Source organism: Magnolia sinica, chromosome 5, assembly GCF_029962835.1.
Source record: "Magnolia sinica isolate HGM2019 chromosome 5, MsV1, whole genome shotgun sequence".
Taxonomy (NCBI): Eukaryota; Viridiplantae; Streptophyta; class Magnoliopsida; order Magnoliales; family Magnoliaceae; genus Magnolia; species Magnolia sinica.
The window spans coordinates 104051671-104078473 of NC_080577.1; the positions used below are offsets into that span (position 1 = coordinate 104051671).

At 41.6% G+C, this 26803-nt stretch overlaps 2 protein-coding genes and 1 long non-coding RNA gene across 9 annotated transcripts; 1 reads left to right on the forward strand and 2 right to left on the reverse strand.

Moving 5' to 3' along the window:
• Positions 1 to 1729: 1729 nt before the first annotated feature.
• LOC131246510 (uncharacterized) lies at positions 1730 to 17945 on the reverse strand. 7 transcript variants are annotated; one of them, XM_058246715.1, is made up of 8 exons: positions 17884 to 17945; positions 17667 to 17750; positions 3444 to 4687; positions 3312 to 3359; positions 2883 to 2952; positions 2618 to 2664; positions 2332 to 2451; positions 1730 to 1885 (listed from the first exon to the last, which is right to left on the reverse strand). In XM_058246715.1, the coding sequence occupies exons 3-8, from the start codon at positions 3475 to 3477 to the stop codon at positions 1872 to 1874; spliced, it is 333 nt and encodes a 110-aa protein (XP_058102698.1). In that variant the 5' UTR covers positions 3478 to 4687; positions 17667 to 17750; positions 17884 to 17945; the 3' UTR covers positions 1730 to 1871. The 7 variants fall into 7 exon arrangements, 6 of the variants coding, with proteins under 6 accessions (XP_058102698.1, XP_058102697.1, XP_058102695.1 ...); XM_058246714.1 differs by having other exon boundaries at positions 2332 to 2461; positions 2568 to 2664; XM_058246712.1 differs by lacking the exon at positions 1730 to 1885 and having other exon boundaries at positions 2003 to 2461; positions 2568 to 2664; positions 3444 to 3493; positions 4619 to 4687.
• On the forward strand, positions 6399 to 16554 carry LOC131246511 (uncharacterized). Its single transcript, XR_009171411.1, has 3 exons — positions 6399 to 6609; positions 7353 to 7512; positions 16338 to 16554. It is a non-coding gene; the product is annotated as an uncharacterized LOC131246511 (long non-coding RNA).
• Positions 17946 to 20441: 2496 nt separating the features above from the next.
• Positions 20442 to 25455, reverse strand: LOC131246507 (rust resistance kinase Lr10-like). The gene is made up of 2 exons (XM_058246706.1): positions 25007 to 25455; positions 20442 to 21854 (listed from the first exon to the last, which is right to left on the reverse strand). The coding sequence occupies exons 1-2, from the start codon at positions 25314 to 25316 to the stop codon at positions 20704 to 20706; spliced, it is 1461 nt and encodes a 486-aa protein (XP_058102689.1). The 5' UTR covers positions 25317 to 25455; the 3' UTR covers positions 20442 to 20703.
• Between the last annotated feature and the right edge of the window lie 1348 nt (positions 25456 to 26803).

Consider the following 26803-nt stretch of genomic DNA (forward strand, 5'->3'; position numbering starts at 1 on the left):
TTTGGTTTTTTTGGTGTGTGAGAGAATCCAGGTGTAGGCCCATGGGGCCCATAAACCGCTCTCCCCTGGGATCAAATACAGCATTCCTCTGTTTAATCTCTGAAATCCGTCACTCAAATGGGCCAAGATCGGGACATCGACAAACATGAACAATGAGATATAATAGTAGGTGTAATCAGCTGGATTCAATAGCTAAAATTTCTCAAAGAGATGACATCTAAGATTGGATTCGATAAAGCCCCTTTTTCTAGTATACCATGAAAATCAAGGCATTAGGCAGCGCGGGTACAACCCAAGTCTGGCTTAGGTAGTCTATTGATGTAGATAGAGTCGCGGACACTTTCATGTCCAAGATGGACCAGAGAAGGCCCGATCAGAGGCAAAAGTGATCAAGAACATCAGAATCCTAAAACAAGCATATCTCGCAAACCGGAATGAGTTATTCGACATGCCATGTATGATTTTGGGGTAGGAGAAGCTACTTTAGCTACCCAACCGGCTATGCCAGGTTGCCCAAGCCAAATTTGTGAGATTCCATCAGATCGACAGTCGAAAATCCTTTTTAATTTCGTTTTACTATTTATATTAATTTTTAGTTTGATCATAACCCTTCATCCTTTGAGCTTTAGGTGTTATGCCACTACAAGAAAACCATCCTTTGTCGGCAGTTAAAACCACTGGTAAAACCTTTACTGACCGTCATAAAACTGCCGGCAAAAGCTCGGTCGGTAAAGGCTGCCGGCAGTCTGCCTTTTACCTGAGGTTGGGCTAGCCGCCGCCTAGTGTAACATTTGCTGGCGGTTAATACACTTTTACTGGCATTTTCTCAAAGCACCATGAAATCCCAGTAAGCGCCAGTAAATGTCTACTGAAATGCCGGTATATGCCAGTATATTTGAGGGCTAATGTTTATATTTGATTGAAACCTTTTTTTTTTTACATATTTATTTTATACCAGTAATTTGGATGTCATGCATACATCACAGTGAGCCCCACACATAGGACTGTAGGTCTGATAATCAAGATTCAGATTGTATGAATGTGGGGGCCAAGGTCTGATGATCCAAAGTGTTGAAATAATGGGCTTCACCAGGGATGGTGGATATCCAATATTCAAGGATCTGAACCATCTAATGTTATGGCTTAAGAACACATGGAAGAAAAATACATCAGTGGTGAGAGAAAGGCCGAATATCAAAGGGTGATTCCTCTACAGTGATCCCAACGTATCCCTCAAAACAAAACACGGTAAGATGCACTCTGAAATAGCATAATACCAAATGCATTTTATCAGTTCTGTGAGTGGGCCAATCTATGTTTGAGCACTTGATTAGGCCCAAGAAATAAAAAGGCAAGCCTAGGCCCATATTGGACCACTACTGAGAAATGGACTCATTCCATTCCACGGCCGTTCATGTGGCGTAATGCATGCCCATCAACCCACTTCATTTCATGGGTTAAATCACTTACAAGAACACGTTAAATAAAATTTAAAAATACGAACTTCACCAAGGCCAGACCCCTAGTTAAATAAAAAAATCCTTCAAGCAATCAGGACACAGTATCTGTGCTCCATGCATAGGTTGATGCTTGGAGTGGCCTGGTGTGGGATTGGGAGCCATGGCTAACCTTTGGGTCCAAAAGAAGGTCTGATTTCTCAGTGGACAAGGCCTAACATAGAACTTGCTTAGCCATGTGAATGTCAGTTTGGAGCCTTCTCTCCCATTGTCCTCTGGAGATAGGCTGTTGGCCTGAGGTCCCATTATTCATATGGCCATCCACACATGTTTGGAGCTTCTTAAGCTTTTTCTTTAAGTAGGTATTCCAGTAGTTCTTGATATCATTGTCTGTTCTTAGAGGGAGATGAGAAGCTATGGCAGCCCATCTGAATTCAATCAAATTCACATAAATATAAGTATCCAAATTCTTAGAGACTACAAAAATCATTTCATCCATCTATACAAAGGGAATTTATATTTACATATCTATCTTTTTATATATATATACATAAATCACTTCTCATGTTTGATTTGTAAAGAAAAATATAGATTTTATAAGATAATAATTAGGCTTTTTCATTTCTAAATTTCTGAACCACAAAATTTAAAGTCAACCTCAATAATAAGATATATTGAAGATTTTCACTTGTAAATCATACACACCACTAAAAATGAAATCTCTTGGAATCCATTCATAGTAGTACCTTAGGAAATAATTATCAAATAAATATTAGGAATTCCTAGTTTACTTTAAATGGATTCCTGGTTATCAAACAGTCATTTGGGCCCTTAGATGGGTATATATAGATTGAAAAAGATATGGTGTTTTTACCTATTGCCCAAGAGACCTTGAAGGTGGATGATCTTCTCCTCCTCAGTATCAGTGAAGCTGCCACGTTTGATCCCAGGCCTAAGGTAGTTAGTCCACCTAAGCCTGCAGCTCTTGCTACATCTAAGCAACCCTGGCAACACCAATCAAAAAAAGAAGATAGGTATAAAACAGGACTACCAATTTTCTTGGATTAAAGAATAAAGGACAGAAATCTATAACTAAGACTATGAGGAAACCTTGAGTTTCCATTGGAATGTAGAAGATTGCTTGGCAAGACCTCTCTCACCATGCTTGACAAGAACTCTTATAGTCCTTTTCCAGTTTTTTCTTTCCCTGTGATAGAAACATGTCTTAAGATATCAATTTAAAACAAACACGAATACAATATCCTGAATCTTATCTTTACCTTTCAATATGTTGACATTGATTCATTGGAGTAAAATGGTGGATAACCCACAAGCATTTCATACATGATAACCCACAAGCATTTCATACGTGATTTATGTCAAACAACCATTTTTTAATCCATAATGCAGTTCTTCAACAAGTACCTGAAGATGTGAAGCAGTTGCTGCAGCTCTGAGTCACCTAGAAATAAAGCTTGCCTTCTTACCATTTCCGCTGCACAGAACAGATAATTGTATTAAGATCTAAATCATTAGAGAACATAAGCAAGAGAAATGGCTCAGCTGAAAGTGTAGATAGGTTCCCCAATTTGGCACATCCAAACACAACTAAATTAGCTTGTAGATGCTTAGTTTGGCTACATTGCAGTTGGCTGCACTACTGGACTAGATTGTGATAGTACAATGGAGAGAAAACTATTAGCAAATATCTGAAAGTATCATCTCTGGTTGCCAAAAAAAAACAAAAAAACAAAAAAACAAAAAAAAAAAACAAAAAACAAAAAACCAAAAAACAAAAAAACAAAAAAAAAAACAAAAAACAAAAAACAAAAACCCGGATTAAAATGGTGTTACCTGATACTGAGCTATAACCTTTTCTTGAGAATCTACATACATATGAACCTGCAGAAAGCAAGCAACTAGAAACATTCTACATAAATGCATTTGTACATAATTGCTCTTTAGTTTCGTATGAAAAAGACTGACCTTTCTCAAGGAATCTTTCATCTCCGCCTTGCATTGATGGAGAAAATAACCTTGAAATACATAATTTAGTTAATAGGAAAGATCAAATTGTAGACCGGCAATGATCAAATTGTAATTACATTACTAGTATTTATGATGCAGAAACATCTGTAAACATCAAATTGTAGATGAAATGATGCAGCAACTAGAGATATGCATATGCAACTCGAAGAAGTCCACCGATCAGATACTTGTGATTGTTCAACAGAGTAGATTTCTGATCTGTTGAACATTCACATTGGGATCCACCAGACAAATGATCTATATCATCATCATCAATGCAAAATATCCCCATCTGTACAGACTATTGGCCTCGAATGAAAATTCTGTTAATTCAGTTGAAGTTGGTATAAAAGCTCAATAATATAGACTGGACATTCAATCACTTGATTCCAATACAGACAACTGCTTGGGAAAAACCATAAAACCATTGAAATACCAAAAACCGTCATGTAGTGAATGGCATCAGTATACTCTATTTTCCCAAAATTCACCCAAACAATTCATAAAATTCTCTGTTTCCCTCTGAAAATTTGAATACGTGGAATACCCTTGAAGCAGAAGCAAAAAATTTGAATATGGGCACACCATAGAACAATTTGAGAGTGGACAACTACCGCTGATTTGACTATGGGGCCCACCTGATTTTCCTTCCTTTCACAGGCTTTTCATACCCACATAAGCAACAGAAATTACACAAATTTTATGAAAGTGGTGGACAATACTCACAGCAGAATCAACATGGCTCACTTTTAATAACAAACCCCATATGTTCATGAAAATGAAAATAAAAAATATCCATTTTAAGTCCATTTCTCCAATTCCATATTGGAAAATGGATGCCTAAAAATAGAGAATTTCAGACAGTAAAAATTCAATGTACTTGTGCCCGTATAAATACCTCAACATCAGATATGTTGCTTGTATACTTTTACCTAGCATCATGCATCCAACTAATTCATGATATAGTGAATTACTTCGAAGTTATAAATGGTTCAAAATTCAAATTAAAAAATATGGTTAACCACAGCAGTCATATAGTACTGATTGGTATTAATATTCAGCATTCCAAGGAAAAACAATATGAGAAGAAAGAACAATGTTCACAACACTCTAATCATGAAAAAGAGCTATACCAAGTCTGCAATAACAAAATCTAGCTCTTTGACAAAATTTTCTCTACGACGTTCCCACTCTGCAGCAGTCTGGAAAATGTAATTCAACCATATTAGAATTTATGCACATGCCACGACCCTAAGAATCAAACTTATAAAGAGAAAATTGAATTGTCGATTAAACCTTCAAATCTGGTCACATGCAATGGAAAACACATCTAAAATTCATTGTGCTTTGGCAAATATCATCAGCACTAGTAAATGAACCATCCATCAAAAAACTGCTTCCCATCAATCATAAAAATAAATAATGGATCTTTCATATGTTATTCTATTCAGAAGAAATTCTTTATAGATTAGAACTCAAGATAGAAACAATGAAAGAATCAAATGTTGACGGAAATTTACTTCCGAAAACAAAAAATAAAAATAAAAATAAAAAATGTGTGGTGAAAAATCACTGCTAGAGGACCAGTTGAAAAGTGCCACCAGCTGACCAATCATATCATGGAAAGGAATGGACGGCACGGAACTTATATAGTGGCATGAAAACATAGACAATCATGGGCAACAAGACTAGCAAAGAAAAACATAACCAAGAGTGATCATCAAGTATTCCATACATCTACAAGCATAATGAATAGTAAATGTAAGATTAAACAACATAGTGAAAGAATAAAATCCAATAAGCCTGACTTGCAGCACCAAAGTTATAGTCCCCCAAGTTTTCCCTACAAAGCCTTGATAAGTGATAGTGCCCCTTTGCAGCTCCTCATCCACTTATTACCAAACATGTGATATTAAAACCACAAACTCCAAAGCATCTACAGCTCTAACATTCAAAGGCATGGTCATGGATGAGGTAACAAACTGCTATAGTAAATTGCCAATCTCATATCTTTCAACATCCAGTTCTTCAAAACATCACAAGTACCATAAGCTGTAACACCCCATATTTTCATCATGGGGTGTTACTCACCGTTGATGGTTGGATTGGAGTCAATCTGACCATAGGATTGATCTAGAGCTATAAATAAGACAACATTCACGTGTATGGCCCACCTGAGCTTTGAATATGCCTGAACTTTGGTCAGATGCCCTACTTGGAAACTACAAAGAAAATGGTCGGTGTGGATCTCAGAGAGCTTTGCTGTGGACCCCACTTTTTGAATGTGTGTGCACGAGTGAGGGTGTACTCGCAGTGCACTGAATTGAAATTTAGGTCAATCGGGTGTTAACCCAATGCAATACGAAAAAGAGAAATTCTCTCTTTCCTTCCTTTGTTTTCCGCCTAAAGGATATTCAAGCGGGCGACATCCTTCTGTTTGAGTCATGGCCCACTGTCGGTCATTGTTCGAATGATTTGAACCGTCCATCATGCTCAGGGGTGAATTCTGACCAAAACCCTATGGGTTGTACATGTGAGTGCATGCGGGTGGGGACAAATCTAGTCATAGCTAGATCGTACGTGGAAGAATAATTCGAAACGGAAACCGTTTCATCTCACCCTGTTGGCAATCCACATGAATATCCTCCTCAATTCTCATCCGTCCATTGAGAGAATCCTACCCTCTCGTTTTCCGCTTGCAGGGATTGTTGAACTGTGCATGACAAACATAGTTCTAGGAGGTTCTTTTGTTAAGGCGGTTAGAGGAGCGGGATTGAATGCCAATCTAGACCGTTTACCTTTCATCTGACGGTCTAGGAGAGTTAGGGCTTGATATAAGAGAAGAAGGATCAAACAACATTCCGATTCTTCGCCATTTTCGTAGCTGAAAGAGAAAATGACCCGAAACTTCCACATTCAAACCCACCGATAAAAAACTCATGAAGCTTCACTTTTAGATTTCCACAAGTTTCCTATGACAGATCTAGACCCTTTAGTGCAAGCGTTTCAAAGGAACGAAGCCCCGTCTCAAATCCGCCATTGGAGCTTCACCTTCTTCCTCATTGGAAAACATGGATTTCTAATCGTGGCTGGCCACCAATTCCAGATCTGGTTCATTTTCCAGGTAGGTCACTTGATTGTTTTCTAAGCAATGAAATTTCACCAAGGTCCGATCATTAATAGGGAAAGTGGGATAGTGAGTGAGATGAGTTCACTCGGTTTGACCCAATCGAGCAGCGAATGAGTTTTCTCACCTTGTGTTGCTGAGTTTTGTGGTGAATACAATCTGAGTTGGATTAAATCTAATCCATGGCATGAGAAGAGTAATGGATATTTCTTTTAGAAGATTAGCAAGTCAAGGAGTTATCGAGTTATCATCGTGGCACTACCGAGTTAACTCGACAGATAAGTATTAGACTGAGTCGAGATCGAGTTTGGACTAGGCTTGGTTCAAATCTAGGTGTTGGATATGTGTGTCAGTTTGTAGAAAAGGTAAGAAAGGAAAGTAGAGATCGAGTCGTGTTCGGGGCCGAGTTGACACACTTGTTCCAGAGAATTCAGTCTTGATTAGGTCTGGTCACTTCGGTTCAGCAACCAGAGTGTGCTTCAGGTCTGACTCAGCCCAGTTATCGAGAGAGAGAGAGAGAGATCAATGTAGAGCGTTGTCCAGTCCACCTGGTGGCACTGCCGAGTCGACTCAGTTGGAGTCAGGTTGTGTTGAATGGTTTTCAGCCCTTGTTATTAGAAGTGAGTCAATGTATATTAATCTAACTAGGTTGTATTGAATGCAAGCTGAGTTGAGTTATATGGTTTTAATTTTAAAATCTATTTTAATGGAAGTTAATTGAATTCGTTTATATTTGTTAGGTGGGAGATTTTGTTTCCCAATCGCTTCATCAAGGTTCACCTTATTTGGATTGAGATGGAACTGAGTTGTGTCGATTCGATTTCGAATTTTGTGGGTTTGGAATTACTCTCAGTTAGTACATGCACTTGAACCATATTTGAAGAGAACCCACACCCTAAGGTGAGGATTCACCCTTCAAGCTTACTTGCATTATAATAATTAATTTAGTTCTCTTTTGAATTAATTGCCTAATAATGTTTATGACTAGTTTACATGTATAATCGATTTATGAATTATTGATCTTCATTTTAAGATGACTCACATTTATGTGCACACATTCCTTGATTTGTTTTGTATGTGCATATAAGTACATTTCTTGATTTGTACATATTAATGATCTAAATCCTATAGATTTATGATTTATTTGAATCATTTTCTCTAGTTTAGTTTCGATGGGTACTTTTTTTTTTTTTGGAAAAGAGGACTCTTGCCTCTCCAGCTTCATTAATCAAAAAACTTTACAGCGATTCGAGTGGGCTCCGACAAAAGATTTGGACCTCACCTATCATATACCCGCAAATGTATACAAACAAAGAAAGGAAGTCACTACCCTTATGGACGGACTGATATGATCGCACCTAATCCAACTCGGTCTAAGAAAAGAAGTCTGCGCACCTCTTAAGGAAGATCATCCTAATGGTTTATGACTGAATCAACCTGGGAATTGCTACCGACTTGAGCCATCCAATCCGCGGGGCTGTTTGCTTCCCTCTGGATCTTTCTGAACGCGACGTTAACACCCTGAGTCATCCTGTGGATGCGCAAGATCCAGGATTTTCACTGTTAGGAGGTGCTTGCCTTCCCTGTGAGAGTATCGATGGCAACACTGGAATCTAATTTGACCTCTATCTTGTCTTGCCCTTTCTCTAAACACAACCTGAGCCCATCATAAATAGCCCGAATTTCTGCTATGTTGTTAGTTCCCCGCCCATATCCTGACGTGAAGGTGAAGAGAAGATTGCCATTATTCCCTCTGCAAACGCATCCCCCACCCGACAACCCTAGGTTTCCCCTTGCTGAGCTGTCCACATTCAATTTGACCCAACCGCAAGCAAGTCGTTTCCATTTTATGACCTCCGACCAGAATTTCTGTTTGGGCGAGGACGCAAGGCCTGGGCTGACTAACCCACAAGTCGGCGACTTACCATAGCAGATGGTCTTGGACCACCACTGGATACGGGCGATGGACGACGCCGTTTTCATGGGGGTCTGCTCATATCTAGCCTCTTTCCTAGAGCGCCACAACTCCCAAAGGATGATGATGGGTAACACCCTGCAGCCTCGGGCCGATGTCGTGCCCGGGGCCAACTCAGAATGCCATTGAGACAACCTTGCTGCAATAGACTGGTGAGGGATAAGGGCGACCCCGAACTGCCAGCTAAAATGATCCCAAATCCTGTGCGCCTGCTGCCCCGGGATAAACAGATGATGGAGCGATTCAACCTCCGGTCTAGCCATGGCTTCAGCCTCACAACAGTTGCATCTTGATGCTAGAAAGACCCCTTTTGACTGCACTCTTTCGTCCACTAGAGTCACTCCTTGGAGTAGCCTCCAAACAAAAACTGATAGCTTAGGAGGAACCGCGTTGTTCCAGAACCAGGTCCACTGCCTGCATGATCTGCCTAGTCTGCAGGCTGATTTAAGGGTAAAAGTGTCGGACGAGGTGTGAGGCCAGAAGCACACCGATCTTTCTTCAGAAGTAGCGAAGCCCCCTTGGATAATGACGTTGAGAGTTTCTGGCGGAAGATAGGATAGGAGTGCCGATGGAGGGGAAAGGCCCCGCTGGCCCAATGAATTCTTCGACCTGCATGGACCTCAAAGCGGCCGGGATAGGGCAAACAACTAGTTGGCGCAAAGGCCCCATCCCTGTCCAGTTGGCATCCCATAAGCTCAGCTCCCCTGCACCCACCAGCCATTGCACGTTGGCATCCAGCGAAGGCAAGATGGATCTAATGTTCATCCAAAGGGCAGATGTGGTGCCCTGCTTAGGAATAGAAGGCCCCTCCTCCAGGTCGCTGGAGTGAATTGCTCTCATGAGCGCCACCCATGGCCCACCACTCTCCCCATACTAAGCATTCTAGGCCAATTTCATCCTCAAAGCTGACACGACCTTCAAGAGCCTATACCCCGGCCCACCTTCCTAAATAGGCTTGGTGATCTTCTTCCATGCCACCCATTGGCACTTACCTTTACCGTCGGCCCATCCCCAAAAGAATCTAGCAAATAAGCGTTCCATGTCCTCGATAATCTGCGCAGGAACATGAGTTGCTGCCAACATGTGGAGTGGCGTGCTACCCAGCACATGCCCAATGAGCGTCAATCTGCCCGCCTAGGACAAGTACCGAGCTTTCCAACCAGAAATTTTGTTCTGGATCTTGTCAATGATGAACTAGAAGTCAGCGCGCTTGCATCTACCCCTTAAAAGAGGCACTCCTAGGTACTTGACGACGCTAGGGGCCTTGTCGAAGCCCAACAGTCTTTTCGTGCTTCGAATTCTGCTCGCAGATAGCCTATTAGAACTTAGAACAGATAAAGTAGCTTTTGCTACTATTGATCTTCTGACCCGAGGTAGCTTGATAGGACACCAGAAATTCCTTGACTGCTTTGAGCATGGCCCTACTACCGTTCACAAATAACAGGGTGTCGTCGATGAATAGCAAATGCGTGAGAAGAGGGCTGCCCCTTTTCTGCTTGAAGGCCAGGCACCCACCCTGCACAACCAGGTTCTTGAAGCTTCTCGAGAAGGCCTCGGCTGCATGGATAAAGAGAGCGGGAGAGAGCGGGTCCCCTTGTCTCAGCCCTCAGGTAGATCGGAAGAAATCGGTCGCTTCCCCGTTAATAAGAACCGAGAACCAGTTATTGGCCCAGCAAGATTCCATCAAGGCCACCCCTCTCTCACTGAAACCGAACCTAACCAGCACTTTTTTTAGGAACTGCCAATCCACCCAGTCATAAGCTTTCTCTAAATCCAACTTAATGATTGTGTTGCCTCCCCTAACCTTTCTGTTGAGGTCACGCACTGCCTCCTGAGCCAGCGCGATATTCTCCGTGATGGACCGACCCTTCACAAATGCCCCTTGCTCGCACGCGATCAATTTAGGGAGGAGTTTGCTCAGCCTTGTGGCGAGGATTTTGTCCATAATTTTGTAGATGACGTTGCATAGGCTGATAGGGCGATAATCTGCGAAAGATTGGGCTGAGGACTTAGGGATTAAGCAGATGAGGGACGCCGAGAAGGCCCTAGGGAGCTCGCCCCCAGCAAACCAAAACGTCGCTGCCTTGTGGACATCCTGCCCCACTGTGGGCCAGCAATCAGCGAAGAATGCTGCTGAGAATCTGTCGGGGTCTGGAGCTCCATCCTTCGGGATGGCAGTCACCCCCGCAGGAGTCTCTTCCAAGGAAGGTGGGGCCAGCAGCTCGACATTGTCTTGCTGCGATAGAAGACTGGGAACAGCTGAGGTAAAGACGTCTTGCCCGGAAGAGGGCACTGCCGTGAACAAATCCTCAAAGAACTTCGTCGCGGCTGTCTTGATCTGACTTGGATCGGACAGAGAATTCCCCACTGCATCTCTGATGGAAGTGATAGACGATTGCCTTATCTTCTCGCTGGCTGACACATGGAAGAGTTTTGAGTTTCTGTCTCCATCCTCTAGCCAATGAATACGCAATTTTTGTTTCCAATAGATCTCTTCCATGTGCTCCAGATACTCCAACCGCTGCCTAGCTGACACACTCTACTGGAGCAACTCGTCGCTGATAGAGTCCTGCATCCTGAACTCTATGCTCTGGAGCTCATCCTCCACTGCCTTGATCTTGTGGAAGACGTTCCCATATACTTCCTTATTCAAGAATTTCAACAACGGTTTCGTCTTCTTAAGTTTGAGCCGAATGTTCACCATAGGCTGACTTGAGCAATCACCCTCCCATGGCTTCTTCATAGTTTGTTGGAACGTGTCATGGAGTGTCCACATTCTAAGGAACTGGAATGGTATGCTGATAGGTTGGTGTTGCAACGGAAGAGACAATATAAGGGGGGCGTGATCCGATTAAGCTCTGAGCAAGTGTTCAACTCTGAATGTAGGGAAAGCCGCCGACCAATTACCATTAATAAGCACCCTGTCCAACCTGGCCCACACTCGCGCCGACCCGAAACGGTTGTTGCTCCACGTGAACTTACTCCCAACATAACCTGCATCAATGAGACCCGCATTGTGGATGGCTTCTGAGAATTCTAACATGCTGGTTCTGTCAACCTGCCGGGTGCCTAATCTCTCATCCGCCTTCGTTACCGCGTTGAAGTCCCCTCCCACTGCCCAGAGAACTGATAAGCCTCTGCTAAGGCTTGCCATATCATGCCACAATGCTCTACGGTTGATTTTGGAGCAGTTAGCATAGACAATAGACATCAGGATGTTGTCCCTAGAGTTCTGCACAGACAAACTAACTAAGAGCATTTGGTTAGACTTGGACTCAACAGAAATATGTAAGTGGTTGAGGTAAAACACCCAAATTTTACCCCCTCATTGCCATTGGATAGGGATGAGTGGAATCCTAGCTTTAAACCAATGGCCACACGCCTCTCCTCGCGCAGCATGGGCTCTAGAATAGCCACCAGCGAGGGCTTGTAGTCCTTAACCAATCTTCTCAAAGATCTGATGGTAGACGCATTGCTTACCCCATGGGCATTCCAAATCAGGGCTCTATCCATCTGTTACACAGCCTGAGTTCATAGCCCGACGCTTGAGTCTCCGAAGCCTGCTTGCCCACTCCCCATCTTCCAACTGCCTTGGGATTTTCCTGCTCAACAGCTTTTTCCTTCTCCCTTTTACTGCGTTGTTAGCTACTCCTACAGAGGGTGTGGGGACACCGCTGGGGGCTGTGGTTGCCGCTAGATCCACCTGAACTGGCTGGGCCAACACCTGCCCGCACGGTTCCAGCATGGGAGAGATGGGAGGATCCCGATCTTCTGATCTACGACTCCAGGCAGGGCTGGGTAAAGGGGCTGGGAACTCTTTTTCCGAAGAGATGTTGGTGAAGTAAGGAGAAAGGTCCACAGCTATGTGACCTGACCTTCATGATCCTGAGATATCACTAGTCTGATCCTTCCTGCCTGGCCATTTTCTAGTTGGAGTAGGGATGTTGATCTGGGTGTTTTCCTTGTCTCGTGGCCAGCCCTGGGGGCTTACTGCAGGCCTGAGAGGGGAGCATCCCACCGATCTGACTCTCAGGCATCGAACATCCCCTCTTAGCCTCACTGGATGCTGGCCTAACCAGGGAACCATCTGCCTGGACTGGTTGACTCCGACTGTTGAAGAGGCTGGCTGTGGGGCCTGGCTGGATCTCCTGATAAAAGTGCCCCAATTGTGGCATCTGATGGACTGTTGCAATGAAGGGAGCTTACTCCACACAGACTCCCCACTGTAACCAGGGGCTTCCCCTCAGCGATTGATAGTGAACACCTAGAAGCTGGGACGTGGGACCCGTCGACTCACGAGCTGCAAGAGCTGAAAAATCTTTCTCAAATGACAGCGAGGTTCTGGGTAGAGGGCTGCTAGGGTGTTGAGGGTCCTTGGAATTGGGTTGATCCCATTGAAGGAGCTGGGCCTATTGAGCTGACGCCTGATGCAGTATAGGACTGGCCCTCTGAAGCACCACTGGTGTGGGGGAAGGATGAGAGCTGATCAGCTAGGGCTGTGACGACAGTCCCCTATGAGGGTCGCCCTGGAGCCCTATGCCCCTCGTGCGAGAAGGGTTGAGGGTGTTAACAGCGGAATTGGGAGTGGATTGGGCACCACTCATAAGTAGTGGGGGATTGGGGTGAGAGAAAAGGCATACAAGTTGTGGATGTATCAAAGGCATTAGCACAAACATGTGGGCGGCGAGAAATGATGGGGTCCCTAGACGCGTGGAACACCCTATCCACCCAAGATTTCGTGGATTCCTGCTCCCTTTGGACAGATGGGCCTGGATGGATTGCTCTCTCACTCGAGCTGTGGCTCTCCACCACCCCACTGATCGGGAAAAACTTCCCCTTAACCGACATGTACCTCAAGTTGTGAAAGTCAGCCCCATGTTTGGGCTTAATCCGAACTCTGGCGAACGCCTGGAATGTCCCTTGCAATGTTGCGCTATCAATCTCCACTACCTCTCCGAAGGTACTAGCTAGAGCTTCGATCGCCGAGGGCGGCCACGCATGGGCTGGAATCCCCAATAGCCGAATCCAGATCCCTTGATACAGGGGAGTAGATTCGGGCGACCAGGTAGCCACATCTACTAACCCTATCTCTAAGTGCAGAGGGGTGGCAGCCGCAAATGCGGCCATCTCCTACCTAGATTGGAATCGAAGAAGGAAATGTTTGGGGCTGACCCTGGTGAAATGGACCTGCAGGGAGGAGGTGGATTTGCGGAACGCATCAATTAATTGCAAGATTGAGGTGGATACCTTAGATGCAGTGGCAATGAGGGTTGAAGAAGGCCCAACCTCCAAATGCTCCACTTCCCCTCTATTAGCTACCACCGTGTACGAGTCTGCTGCACAACTCCCGACTGGTGCCGAGGGATTGCCCGGTCGATTGGGAAACTGAATCTGACCCTAACCGGAAGGGTATCTGCACCAGCCTGTGGCTTTTGCGGGGCCAGACGGGCCTTCTCTAATCTAGGGTAGTCCGACTGGTTATTAACTTTGGCAATAGAGATGATCCTACCGTCGACTCTCCTCCCATTCAGGCATTGGGCTTCATTGAAGGCGTCCTGTTCATACCGAAATCAGACAAATGTGAAGCCCCGGGGCTTAACTCTGGTGCGATCCTTGGGGAGGAAAACATCCAGCAACCTCCCGAATCTGCTGAAAATGCGGTAGAGGTCTTCCTCCATAATGTCGAAGGTGAGATTGGCTACAAAGAGGGTAAAACAGTGCGAAGAGGATTTCCGCGGCCAAACCCTCTCCCAAGGTCGCTCTTCCTCTCGCCCGTTCTCCATTCTGGCTTATCGAAATCTAGAAAATAAAATTAGTGGTTACCATCCAAGTGCCCCATGATTCTTAGTTTTGAGTTTCAAACTTTATGATATTCTCACAGACGTGCTATCCCACTTTCCACTCTCTTCCGCAGCAAGGCGTTGCCTACTCTCCACTCTCTTCTGCAGCAGAACGTTGTGCACAAGACGTTCCACAGCAAGATGTTGCCCGTTATCCACTCTCTTCCGCAGCAACACGTTGTGCAGCAAGACGTTGCCCCAGATCTACACTTGACTACGGTCTCTTCCACAGTAAGATGTTCCGCAGCAACATGTTGCGCACTAGACGATCCGCCTCAAATCCTTAGCGCGCTGATCACTACTATCTCGCTCCGCAAACCCTCTCCACGCTCGTTGCGCGCAAGACGTCCCGACGCTCCGCTGCTCACACAACACTAGAATGACTGTTGATCGTGCTGATCGCGCAAATCACACAAATTCGCTGATCGCGCTGAACACTACTTCACAATCCACAAATTCGCTGATCGCGCAAATCACACAAACCCGGAGTGCGCTAATCGCGCTGATCGCGCAAATCACGCAAACCCGTAGCGCGCAACCTAATAAACCTGCAAACCTGATTGGTAACCTACAAACCTGATCGCGCAACCTGCAAACCCTACATTAGAAAATTTTACACAGTCCTGCTTGGTCAAGAGGATTGTTTTAAAAAATTTTGATGGGTACTTACATGTGTATTTGTCTGATAATGCGTATTAAATTGATTGTGATTTAGTTTGACATTTGTTTGGTGTTAATGGATTGTATTGAAAATCTAATACCATATATTGATGGATATTATATTAGGGATTCCTCTAACTAGTGGTCGATTGTGAATAAAATAAATATTATGTGGTCGTATACTTACCATCTCGTAGATTATTTGTGCCAATGTGGCTTGTGGATTGTATTATTTTGTTGCGTCCTTAAAAGACTTGGTGCCAATGTGACTTATTGGAAGGACTCTTGTTGTTGGAAGTATATCTGGATTTGTGATGGTAAAGTCTATATATCCAATCATGAGTGGCCACTAGTTGTAGAGATTCTTGTAAATGAAATGTCTTGGATTCTTTATCTTACCATCACTACTTATAATTATTTGAGTGTGTTAGAATATTACTTGTTTAAGTCTCATGAGCAGGGGATGATGGAATGTGATACTATGCCCGAGCTGTCGGCCTATGCTGGGTTGTGCGCGCCCCCCATAGTGACCTTGAGCTTCTCTGATATTCTGTTTGTAAATTGGACTAATAACAGTTGGGTTAATCATGCATACATAGCACGTGGGCGTTATCGGGTGCCCGGTCGACTGTTTGAAAGACCAGTGTACTGTTCAAACAACCCTTTTTGCATTTTAAATGGGTCAACTGTTTGAAAGACCCGATATCATGTATGAATGGGCCAACTGTTTGAACGGTCCATTCATTTGTTCAGCTGGATGTGCATCCCCAGGCTGATTGCATTCATGTATTCAGTCATTAATCAAGATTAAGTTGGTGATTGAATAGTGTGTTAGAAATGGATTGTATCTTCATACGTTATACATTAATTCGTAGTTTGGATGTTATAACCGTTTGTGTTATATTTGTGGGGAATGAATTGTATCTCTTCATGTTACACTTTGAATTCTGGGTGGACATGTAATTGGTGTTGTACTTGTGAGTGTTGAATTGTAATTTAGACATTATATTTTCTTAAATTCGTACTTAAAAATGGGAGTTGTATCTTCTTCTAAATTACAGGTGGTATCATCTTATATGTCACTTAGGAAACATAAATTGTATACTTTTGTATTCAACTTGTGAAGTTTCCGTTGGATATTGTATTATTCTGAGTTTATTTGAATTCCATTCTTGACTATTGTGGTGCTTGGTAATCTTGGAGGGTATACCTCACTGGGATAGCCATTGACGTTATCAAACCGTATTCAGTTGGTGCAGGTTATGTAAATGACGTACAGGTTAACATTAATGTGGAGCATGAAGAATTGGATAATCTTGCGATTCTTGATTCTACATTTTCTACTTTTGTTAAGATATTTCATTTGATTACTTTGAGTCATTGGTTTGTATAAGCCCTATGGGCAACCAATTGTATAAGTTGAGATATATTTTAGACACTTCCTCCATGTGGGGTTTGTTTTGCTTCCATTGCGATTGATCACTTATACTTATAAAATTAAAATATATATATATTATTGTGAAATGTGGGCTATCCTTGTAGGTTAACTCTCGGGATTTCGGAAAACGAGTACAAAACTCGGGTTACGAAATCCGGAGCATTACAAAAGCTAAACTCCAAGCAAACACCATCTCACAAGATATCCAAAATAGTGACTTCACTATCTCTTCTAATCCCCACAACACAGTAAAGAGGGGAGCCCAAAAGATCAAAAAAATGCCCACGTAAAAACAAGAAACTGGGGAAAAAACTGTAACCTGATTATGAAGGTACCTGAGATGTGTTAGAAAAAATATTCAGCACTCTAAAAACCACAAAATCATCACAAAGCTCAAAAATTCAAAGGAATAATAACCAAAATGAGGAAAAATCACATATAACACACACATACATATACACATATCTTTCATGTTAACTATTTATTTTTTTAATTTTTTTATTTTTAAATTAAAATTCTTAGCAATTTATGATATGGACCCAAAGTTATATTTTTGACTGGTTATGGTAAGTGAATAAGGTAATCTTTTAGATTAAGACATTTCTTTTCTGTTTCTTTTTTTCTTTTTCTTTTTTTAAAATTAAAATTGTATCTCTTAACTGATCTCCACAAATTTCTCCCTAGACATCCCATCTCTCTATGTATAATTTCCCCATTGTTAGTGGAATAAACATACATATATGTAATCTTATGGTTTAACATGACTCATTGGTGATCACATGGAAAAAGTTAGCTGTCTGTGAGCAATTATTTTAAGGTGCTTGTGGACTTGGTGTTATTGACATACACTGAAGAAAATTTTGAGGTGAAGAAACTTCCATTCCTTGTGATAAAATCATAAGTAGAATATAATACAGATATTATGAGCAGCAATGATCTATTCAGACATTCCACATGAGAGGAAGAAAGCCTTCTCTAGAGACATATTCAGCACCACACACTAATAAATTTAGCCAATGCATTCAGAAAATTCTAGCAGAATCATTAAATGATAAATTTCATACTATCTAATAAGTTTCCAGATGTCAAAATGCCGAATTTTTCCCACGGTACAACAATTAGGAGGATATATCCAACTTACATCAACGTCTCTCACTTTCAAATTCTTTGGTTTTACCAAATTAGGATTTTCGATCTCAATAACACCCTGCGCGCCTTTCTTTTTCTGCCAAATATCAGGCACAGTTACATAAAAGAAAGAAGTGAGTACAGATAATGACAGCTAAGTGGTGCAAAATGAAATTGTCAAGTTGTAACATAAGATTCCCAAGCAATAATCAGAGAGACATCCCACTGACCTCAGTTTCTTCTTCAGATTCTTCTTCGTATTCCTCTTCTTTGTCTTTAGCTTCTTCCTGATGGCATTAAAGTTTTTCCTTAAAACCCAAAAGGATAAAACAGAAGTGTAGGCAAGACAATAACGACAAAATGAAAAACTATGTAGCTAGTTTTATAGTTTCACAATCATTCAACCTCAAAGAGGCTATGATTGGCTCCTAGCATATGTACATGCCTTTTCCTATGTAGCTACTGTCAGTGATATCAACTTGGTCTGTACAAGAGAATGCTCAGATCATCTGTATACAAGTTGGGTCTTCCCAGAATTGCCTATTGAAGCACTAGGCTCTCCCAGCGTGGAAGTAGCTCCTGATGAAAACATCACAAGCAAGGGTTAGTTAATAAAGGGGTCAGTCCAAACATACATGAGCAGAAATACCAAAAGGGAAATGCACATCAGGTGGGCCACACATGCATCGAGCATTCTTCACATGTCTGCTTTTAAATTTAGTTAATTCTTCTCACACTCATGCACTAGCCTACTTGACGAGTGGACCGGCCTTAGCAAGAATCATACAAAAGACAGCTCGGGAGGGGATTATCCATTATAGCTGCTCACACCCGAATCACAAAACAAAGGAGTCAGGTGGGGCAGACTACTCCTTACTAGTTAATTCTTCACATGATGTTTGTTTGCGAAACTGGTAAAGGGTCCAAAGTGGGTTCATGTACATCACAAGCCTAGTGTCTAGAGATGGTCTTTGGCCCGTAAGATATCAATGATTGATGCACTAACATGTATCTATAATGCCAAAAATAAAAATAAAAATCCATACAACCAATCATGCCACAACCAAAACAAACAGCCCATGACAAGCAAGTAATCAATGTGCTAACACCAAATACAAAGCTGTCCAAAACAATCTACACATTGCTACCCAACAACATCAAGCACTGGAATCGTTATCGATTACAGACAGCGATTGAGGGCTGACGGTGAACAATAATAAAAGGTAGTTAGAACCAGTGTATCTAATGTGCAGGGACCAGCAATCATACATTGATTAACAGCTTGGTTACCAAAAACAGAGTATGGATTCCACTGAAAACAGGGTATTGATTGCAGCTATTTGCAGCTGTGAAATACTGAAAGTGAAGCATGCCACAATCCTAGATGATCCGATTCCAGGTGAAGATAAAGGCATGAGATCAATCAAAACATCATAATAAATGCAGCACAATACCCTTGCTTTTAAAATAAAAAATTTCAAAAATTTCAAAAATTTCAAAAAAAAAAAAAAAAAGACAACAAGAGATGCCACAGGTTTTTAATCTATAATCCATAATTAGGGAATCGACACTACAAATCCCTAATTAAGGATTCGAAACTCAAAAATTCCCAATACACAAATCATTGCACAATGTTACTTGAAGGATTAAAAAATGCCAAAAAAAAAAAAAAAAAGCCCAAATTGATATGAATAGTTAAGGGGAGAGAGAGAGAGAGAGAGAGAGGGATACCTGATGTTGCAGCAGAATGCTCCTTGACGTGTGGTAGATCGAGCGGAGAGGGAGATACTTGATGTTGCAGCAAAAGGCCGAGGAGATAGAGAAAGAGAGAGAGAGAGAGAGAGAGAGAGAGAGAGAGAGAGAGAGAGAGAGGGAGAGTGAGCGGAGAGGGAAAGGGAGAGGGAGAGGCAGAGAGAGGGAGGGAGAGGGAAAGGGAGAGCACGTGAGAGGGAGAGGGCCGGAGACGGAGAAGGAGAGGCAGAGAGGGGGGGAGAGGGAGAGGGAGCGCGTGAGAGGGAGAGGTAGAGAAAGAGTTGGCGCCGTTTGAGAGGGTAATTAGGGCGCTGTTTTATATATATATATATATATATATATATATATATATATATATCTCTGTGGCCGTTAAAACTAGCCGCCGGCAAAGGGTAGCCCCATCGGTCGGCTAAGGCCCGTTTTCTTGTAGTGTGCCCAACATGAAAAGGGCTTATAAAATTTAGGAGAATAACGTGGTTAGGCCAAATAGGACACTTACTATTTATGGCCGAAAACCATGAAGTCTACTAGGAATCATGACCATCTATAAATAGTTAGTTTACTATTTACAGTAAGTCACGAATTTTAAGGAGTTTGAGTTGGAATTTGATTCTGAAACTTCTTCCTAGGCTTGGTATCACTATTTAAAGGATTATAAATTCATTGTTATCATCAATCAAGCTATTTTCGAATTTATTAGAATTTATTTATTGTTTCTATTTCTCCTCGTGGATTTGAGGAATCTCTGTGAGGAATCCAGAGAGGCTCCGTGGATTCGGAGTAATTATCCCTTGAGGAAGACGGTGATCGACCTCATCACGTCCATCCCTGTGTCATCTATTTATATAGTTATGGGTAAAATTTGCATGACCATGTATAGTATGTATAGAATATACTGGTTGAGAAGAAGACATGCATTCATCTTACAGCTGCACCCACAGTTGTATACCAAGCTGTAAATACACTGCATATTGCTTTGGTCTATATACATAAGAAAACAACAAAGTGAGAAAGTATCAATGAAATTATCCAAAGGTAAGAGCAATCTAATCATTATAGATGCCAAGAAAAAATATACGCAACATAGATAAAAGGAGTTCAATTCACATAGACAGTTACATAGATAAAATGAGTTCAATTCACATAGACAGCTTTTGAAATACAAAGCAAAGGCACATTGTTCTTATTCTAATATTCTAATGGACTCCAATTTAATGGATAACAAAGATAGAATTGGAGACCATCACAAACATATAATATAGCAAACATTCTTAATGACATAAATTTGGAGGTTTATGTCAAGAAATATCATCTTCTTTCCCTTCTTCGAGTTCTGCTATAGTTGTTAAATTTCCGACATGGGTTATCTCAGGGGTAGTTGTGTCAACATTTGGTGGAGCGGAGGTGGCAAAAGGATTCGGTGGCATCATCAAGCTTTCCATGCTTCCTTCTAGCATTTGGACCACACTTTTCATGGCAGGGCGATCACCCGGGTACCACTGTATGCACCAGAGTGCCACAGTTGTTAGTTTCTTTGCTATATTTGCATCTTCAACTGCAACGATGTTGAGTCCCAGCTCTTCCCCATGATGTAGACGATTATAAATCCACACAGGAAAGTACACTTGACTGGTGTTTTCCACCGTAACATCAATGTTCTTCCTTCCTCCAACCATTTCTAGCAACAACATTCCGAAACTGTAAATATCCGACTTGCACGAAACATTTCCAAAGTTCCTAGAGAACACTTCAGGTGCAATGTAACCCATGGTTCCTCTGGCAGCAGTCATTGATACAATGCTCTGTCCCTTGGAGCATAACTTTGCTAGCCCAAAATCAGATATCTTGGGATTAAAGTTATGGTCTAGCAAGATATTGTGAGGTTTGATATCAAAATGAAGGATGCGTTGGTCGCATCCTTGGTGAAGATACTCTATCCCTCTAGCAATGCCAATTGCAATATCTTTAAGCTTCTCCCAACTTAGCAAAGGGTTTTTGGCATCTGATGAGAAAATGAATTTTTCTAATGATTCGTTTGGCATGAATTCATAGATGAGTGCACGCTTCAAGTTGTCAGTGCAGAAGCCCAGAAGACGAACCACATTAATGTGGTGAATCCTTCCAATGGTACCCACTTCATTAATGAAGTCTTTTCCGTCTCCCCCTGACTCTTGTAGGATCTTCACCGCAACCAGATCTCCGTTTGCAAGCGTTCCTTTGTAAACACTTCCATAACCTCCTTGACCTAATTTTTCTTTGAATTGATCAGTCATCCTTTTCAGATCAGCATAAGTGTATCTTGTGGGCTTCAGAGATTTATAGTCCTCCAAAAATTTTTCAACGTTGAGCCGGTTCTCTCTATCTTTCTCCCTTTCTAACTTCCATGAGTGGTAGAACTTCAAGCTAATCAACAATGCTACGAAGATAACAAAGGAGCCTAGGCTCGTACCTGCACATGTAAACATGGAAATTACTTCCTAAAACGTGTGGAACTGTTTTGAGATGTGACATGCATGTACCAAGTGAACAATTGATAAGTTGGCCAGATTGAGGATAGGCCACACTTCAAAAATCACTCCAAATGGACAATGTCAGGGTCCTCTGAACTCCCTTTTACTATCTGATCTATTGCAGCCCTGTACAAGAACTTCAATTGGGTAGTTACATCATCCAATCAATGTGTTTCTGAACATTTTGTAAGTCATTGATCTCATAATCGTGTGGTTGTGATTTTTCATGGTGACCCACCACAAATGGGCTGGACCAAATGGGTAGTCTAGGTGGTGCTTAATTTCACAATTATATCTTAAGTACATCATACACATTTGTCTTTTTATTAGTGGCCCATGAAGTGTAGGATGGACGTAATGGACTGCTGAGATCTTTTGGTTGGACTGTCCACTTTGCCCTAGCCAACTGGGAGCATTGCAATGTACAATGCCTTGGGAGCATTTGATCATTTCTCAGTGTGAAGAAATGAACTTGCATAGGTAGACAGAAAGGGTCCAAACAATCAGCCGCCATGCAAAAATCTCAGCTACAGACAGTTCTGTTGTAAAGTCCATAGGCATTGAATAACAATCCCATTTCTGAATGTTATAAAGCTTGGGGAGTGATCATTAATCACACAAAGCCCAAGTGCAATAGTTACATCAACAGCCTGAAAGGTGGACAGTTGGACCAAATTCGGCCTAACCAAACATTTCGCAGTTCTTGATCAATAGCAAAGATCATCCAATCGGGTCAGGCCATGAGTCACAAGGTCAGGTATGGATCATAACTCTTGTCCTGTTTACTAAATGGATAGGGCTTGGGCTGGCCCCAACAGGACCAATTGCGAATCCTATTCCGAATATTATCAATCTGTATTATTTTAATATCGAAAGTAGAATAGTTCATAAACCGAAAAGGGTGTAAAGATTAATTTCCTAAATATATCGTCTCCTTCAGTCTATATATGCTGTGAATGTTCTTGTTCATGTAGTCCATAAGAACAAAAGGAGGCAGAGGTTTTACCTATAATTACTTTCTTTTTCCATAAACCTGCAAAAATGACCACACGAAGTTAGCTCCATTGCAGTTGTAAATTCTGTTGGTGCACAGGTGTCAGGCATAAACCCCAGACCAGATGTAGCACTGAGAGAATCGGAATATGGTAGAGCCATCTCTCTACAGTGCAATGTGCAAATTGGGTCTGCCCATATGTGAGGCCCCTGTATGGATGGTTTATGTCTTAAAAGTGGCACTTATTGTATAGTTCTATCCATCTGATCTGTGGCCATTAGAGTAAAAATGGAAACCAAAAACAGTTAGCTGTCAAATTAAAAGTGGGATAAAAAGTGATGGATTAGTTCATTTCATGGTTTTACTTTTGGAACTTTAATCCATCCTGGTGCTAGTATATGGGAAGACCCAACACCCCTGCCACATCATGTCCCTCATTGATATTGTTTGCTATGAGCTACGCTAAGTATCTTGCGTGCTTAGAGCCTCTTGGGTAGAACTCTCATGAGATCCACCCCGTGCCTCAGGTTCACCTTGGAACCCAAAAATCATGATCATCCAGAACTTAGGCCAGACTCTAGGAAAAGTCGGGATAGAATGCCCATCATTTCTTCTGTGTAGAGTCAACTGTGGTGTTTATCTGCTATCCAATCCATTCATCTGATGTCATAGCAAGTGAGTTTAGATGTTTTTATGTATAATTGTATGCGGAGGTCAACCTGAGTGTCAGCTACTTTGCACCTGCAACTTAGTGAAGTGGGCCATGCTATCATCCTAAACTTGACGCATTCTCTGATTGATCAAGACCAACTAATAGATGGGATGGATGCTATAGTTGCATTAGTTGAATGTTTCTAATCATCCATTCAATCTACTAGGACTGTTGCTTATAACTATATTAACTATCTAACAATGAGCTTAGCATATGCTAAATTTGATGTTTAAGGTCATCCAAATGATTTGGTACTGGGGCTATAGCCAATTGATCAGATGGTTTGGATCAATTTCCCACAATGACAAGCTACATGGTTATCTAGGAAGTTCATCTAGTAGGACAACATGGCAAACATCCCATTGATTAGAGACTCACCTCATCAATACATGGTATGAGATCTTTGAGGATTTCTCTTAATAACTGTGAATTTTGCCATGTCAAAAATTCTGCTAAGGTAACCATAGCTATGAAAAAAAAATGCCGCTTTTCTCTTGTAACCATTCGTTTCCCAAGCCATCTATTGGACAGTTATGATCACCAGATCAGTCCTGAGAAATGGAAGTAATACATGCTGGGGCTCACCAGAGAGACTGCCTTCTTCCATGATTGGGTTTTTCTGCTACAACTTACTTGGATTGTCCATTGTGGAATCCACTGATTAGTAGTTTCAACTACGTTCCATTTTGGCTGGATGGCCCAGGATGAGTGGACCTCATCAGTTTATCAATGGACTCTCCATGTTTGCGTACCCAAATGACACAACATATTGTCAGATTTTGAACCCCCCCAAAGACCATATTATCATGTTAGCATAGTGAATATCTTTTAAATTTTTTATGTTCTGTGAGACTTTCTCAATAAGATTCTGAAAATAAAAATAAAAATCTGAAAATTCATGCACCAAAAAATAACAGGCATGCATATTCAATAGAATATAAAAGAATGAATAGATTTATGTGGATGAAAATTTGGATGACGAGTCTAATCTTAACAAGAAAACAGGGAACATATTTGATGAAGATTTAATATTTTTTCTATTTTATTATCATTATAGAAGGGGGAAAAAAAAAAGGAGTTTTTATTAAGAGAAATGCCCCAGAGCCCTCAGAGCACTATAAGTTATAGTGCTCCTAGTTGCATTAGATCTAACACACATTTCCCATCCATGCTTTGCAAAAAAGACTTGTATAGTATAGAAAATAATACCCAATGGAGGATGGATTAGATCATATGAACAGTGTGAATTTTTCATGGAAGCCTAGGAAAGTTGAGATTGAACAATTGGAGGTTCCAGCTGAAGCTATGCAACTAGGAGCACTCTACAACTTTTAGTGCTCTAACAGCAGTAAGAATAGTGGAGCACTTCTCTTTCATTAAAATACCTTCATTGCGATAATAGAAACATGTAGTTTCATTGGTGTGGGTCTTGTCTTTGAATCCACACATCCATCTTTTGGCTTCATCACAGCGACTGCATCCAGGTATGTCCCACTTCAGATTAACATAATTATCAATTACGTATGGCGATGGAACTTCAAGAGTCTCTATAGATTGGCAAGACAGGGGCAAGCTTTCCACCCGATAAGTAGAAAGTAAAAGGAAAACATCATGTTCCAAGTCGCTCATGCAAGCAATTTTTTTGTGGTATCCGAAACTAACACCCACCGAACAGTTGACGACTGTAATGTACATTAGCCCGTCAGAGGAATAATAGCTGAAAGGAGAAGAGGAGAGATTGAGATGGAAGAGTAATCCCTGAATGCAACCGTTGGAATCTACGACCCTTAGTCTCTGAGATCCATAGTCTATGTGGCTCACTTCAACTTCTCGTGTAAATGGAAGGTGTAGGACAGTCTGCTTGCCCTTGCACGACAGCTCAAAGCCTGGGTAGCTGCATCGGTCTTGATGTTGAGATCCTTGTTTTCCGACGGGAATCGGATTTGAGGGCCGTGCCTTGAACACCCGGTAGTTGGGCAGTCGTACTTTGATGAAAATTCATGGGAGTTGCAAGATGTAATGGTTAGGAAGAGGAAGACAGAGTGGAAGAAGAAGACCTTCAACCCACCCATCGGAGTTATTTAGAGAGCGTTGATAGAGCTTGATATTCTTGTTATAAAGAGAATAGGGAAACTGTAATTGGAGAATTGTGGCCTAGCATATAATAATAAGAACAACATAATCTATCCTCTATGCATATAATAATAAGAGAATTATGTATATGTCAAATCCACTCCGTCCATCATGTGAGAACCCCTGTGTCTACCGTACATATAACCAGTTGGCTATTGGATAGTGTTCTATAAACCCCGCCATTATTTATGTGTTTTTATCGAAGCCGTCCATCTACTTTTTCTCATCATTTTTAGGGTATAAGCTTAAAAATGAGACGGAAAAAAATTTCGTGTACCATGCTATAAAAAACAATGGTGATTGAACACCAACCGTTAAAAACTTCTTAGGGCCACCGTAATGCTCATTTGCCATTCAGGCTGTTGATAAGGCTGTTGATAAGGTCACATATACTTGGATGAATTCATCCAAAACTTTCACGGGCCAAAAGAAGTTTTTAATGATGATGGTTCAATTACCACCATCTAATATGATGTAGTCCCCATGAGTCTTGGATCTACTTCATGTGGGCTTTAATGCTAAAATAATCGGGAAAAGGGATTAAACACATACGTTATGGTGAGGCCATTGGCTACTGACCGCTTTCCATTTTTTCTCGTGGTGCGGATCATAGTCAACGCGTGATTCTTGAACATCCACCATTAAAAACTTCCTGTGGCCCATTGTAATGCTTACCATAATGTTTGTTGGCCATCCAATTGCTTGATAAGTACAGGTAAACCCGGATGATGGGAAAAAGAAAATGTTGGCTTGGCTTGATCTAAAACTTTTATCCCTAAGAAAAGTTTTTAAGGGTAGGAGTTCATCAACAGTGCTGTTTTTTACCGTGAGGTTCACCTGAGATTTGGATTGACTTATTTTTTACCTCATGCCCCGAAAATGATCTGAAAATTTGGACGGACAACGTGGATTGAACACATACATTATAATGGGGCCTACAGTATACAATATACAATCCACATTCAGATTAAAGAGTCGGTGGCATTTTCATTATTTTAGGAAAATTCATAATTTAAGCGTACAGACATTATTAAAAAAAAAATCCTAAG

What these genes read in the sequence shown, in the direction of transcription:
- LOC131246510 (XM_058246712.1), bottom strand. Translation starts at nt 3,477, where the DNA reads ATGCAAGGCGGAGATGAAAGATTCCTTGAGAAAG. An exon ending in TGAAAGATTCCTTGAGAAAG is followed by an intron (nt 3,360 to 3,443) that starts GTCAGTCTTTTT and finishes TGCTTTCTGCAG; the next exon opens with GTTCATATGTATGTAGATTC. An exon ending in CAACTGCTTCACATCTTCAG is followed by an intron (nt 2,665 to 2,882) that starts GTACTTGTTGAA and finishes TTTCTATCACAG; the next exon opens with GGAAAGAAAAAACTGGAAAA.
- LOC131246507 (XM_058246706.1), bottom strand. Translation starts at nt 25,316, where the DNA reads ATGTACATTACAGTCGTCAACTGTTCGGTGGGTGTTAGTTTCGGATAC. An exon ending in TTTCTATTATCGCAATGAAG is followed by an intron (nt 21,855 to 25,006) that starts GTATTTTAATGA and finishes TTACATGTGCAG; the next exon opens with GTACGAGCCTAGGCTCCTTT.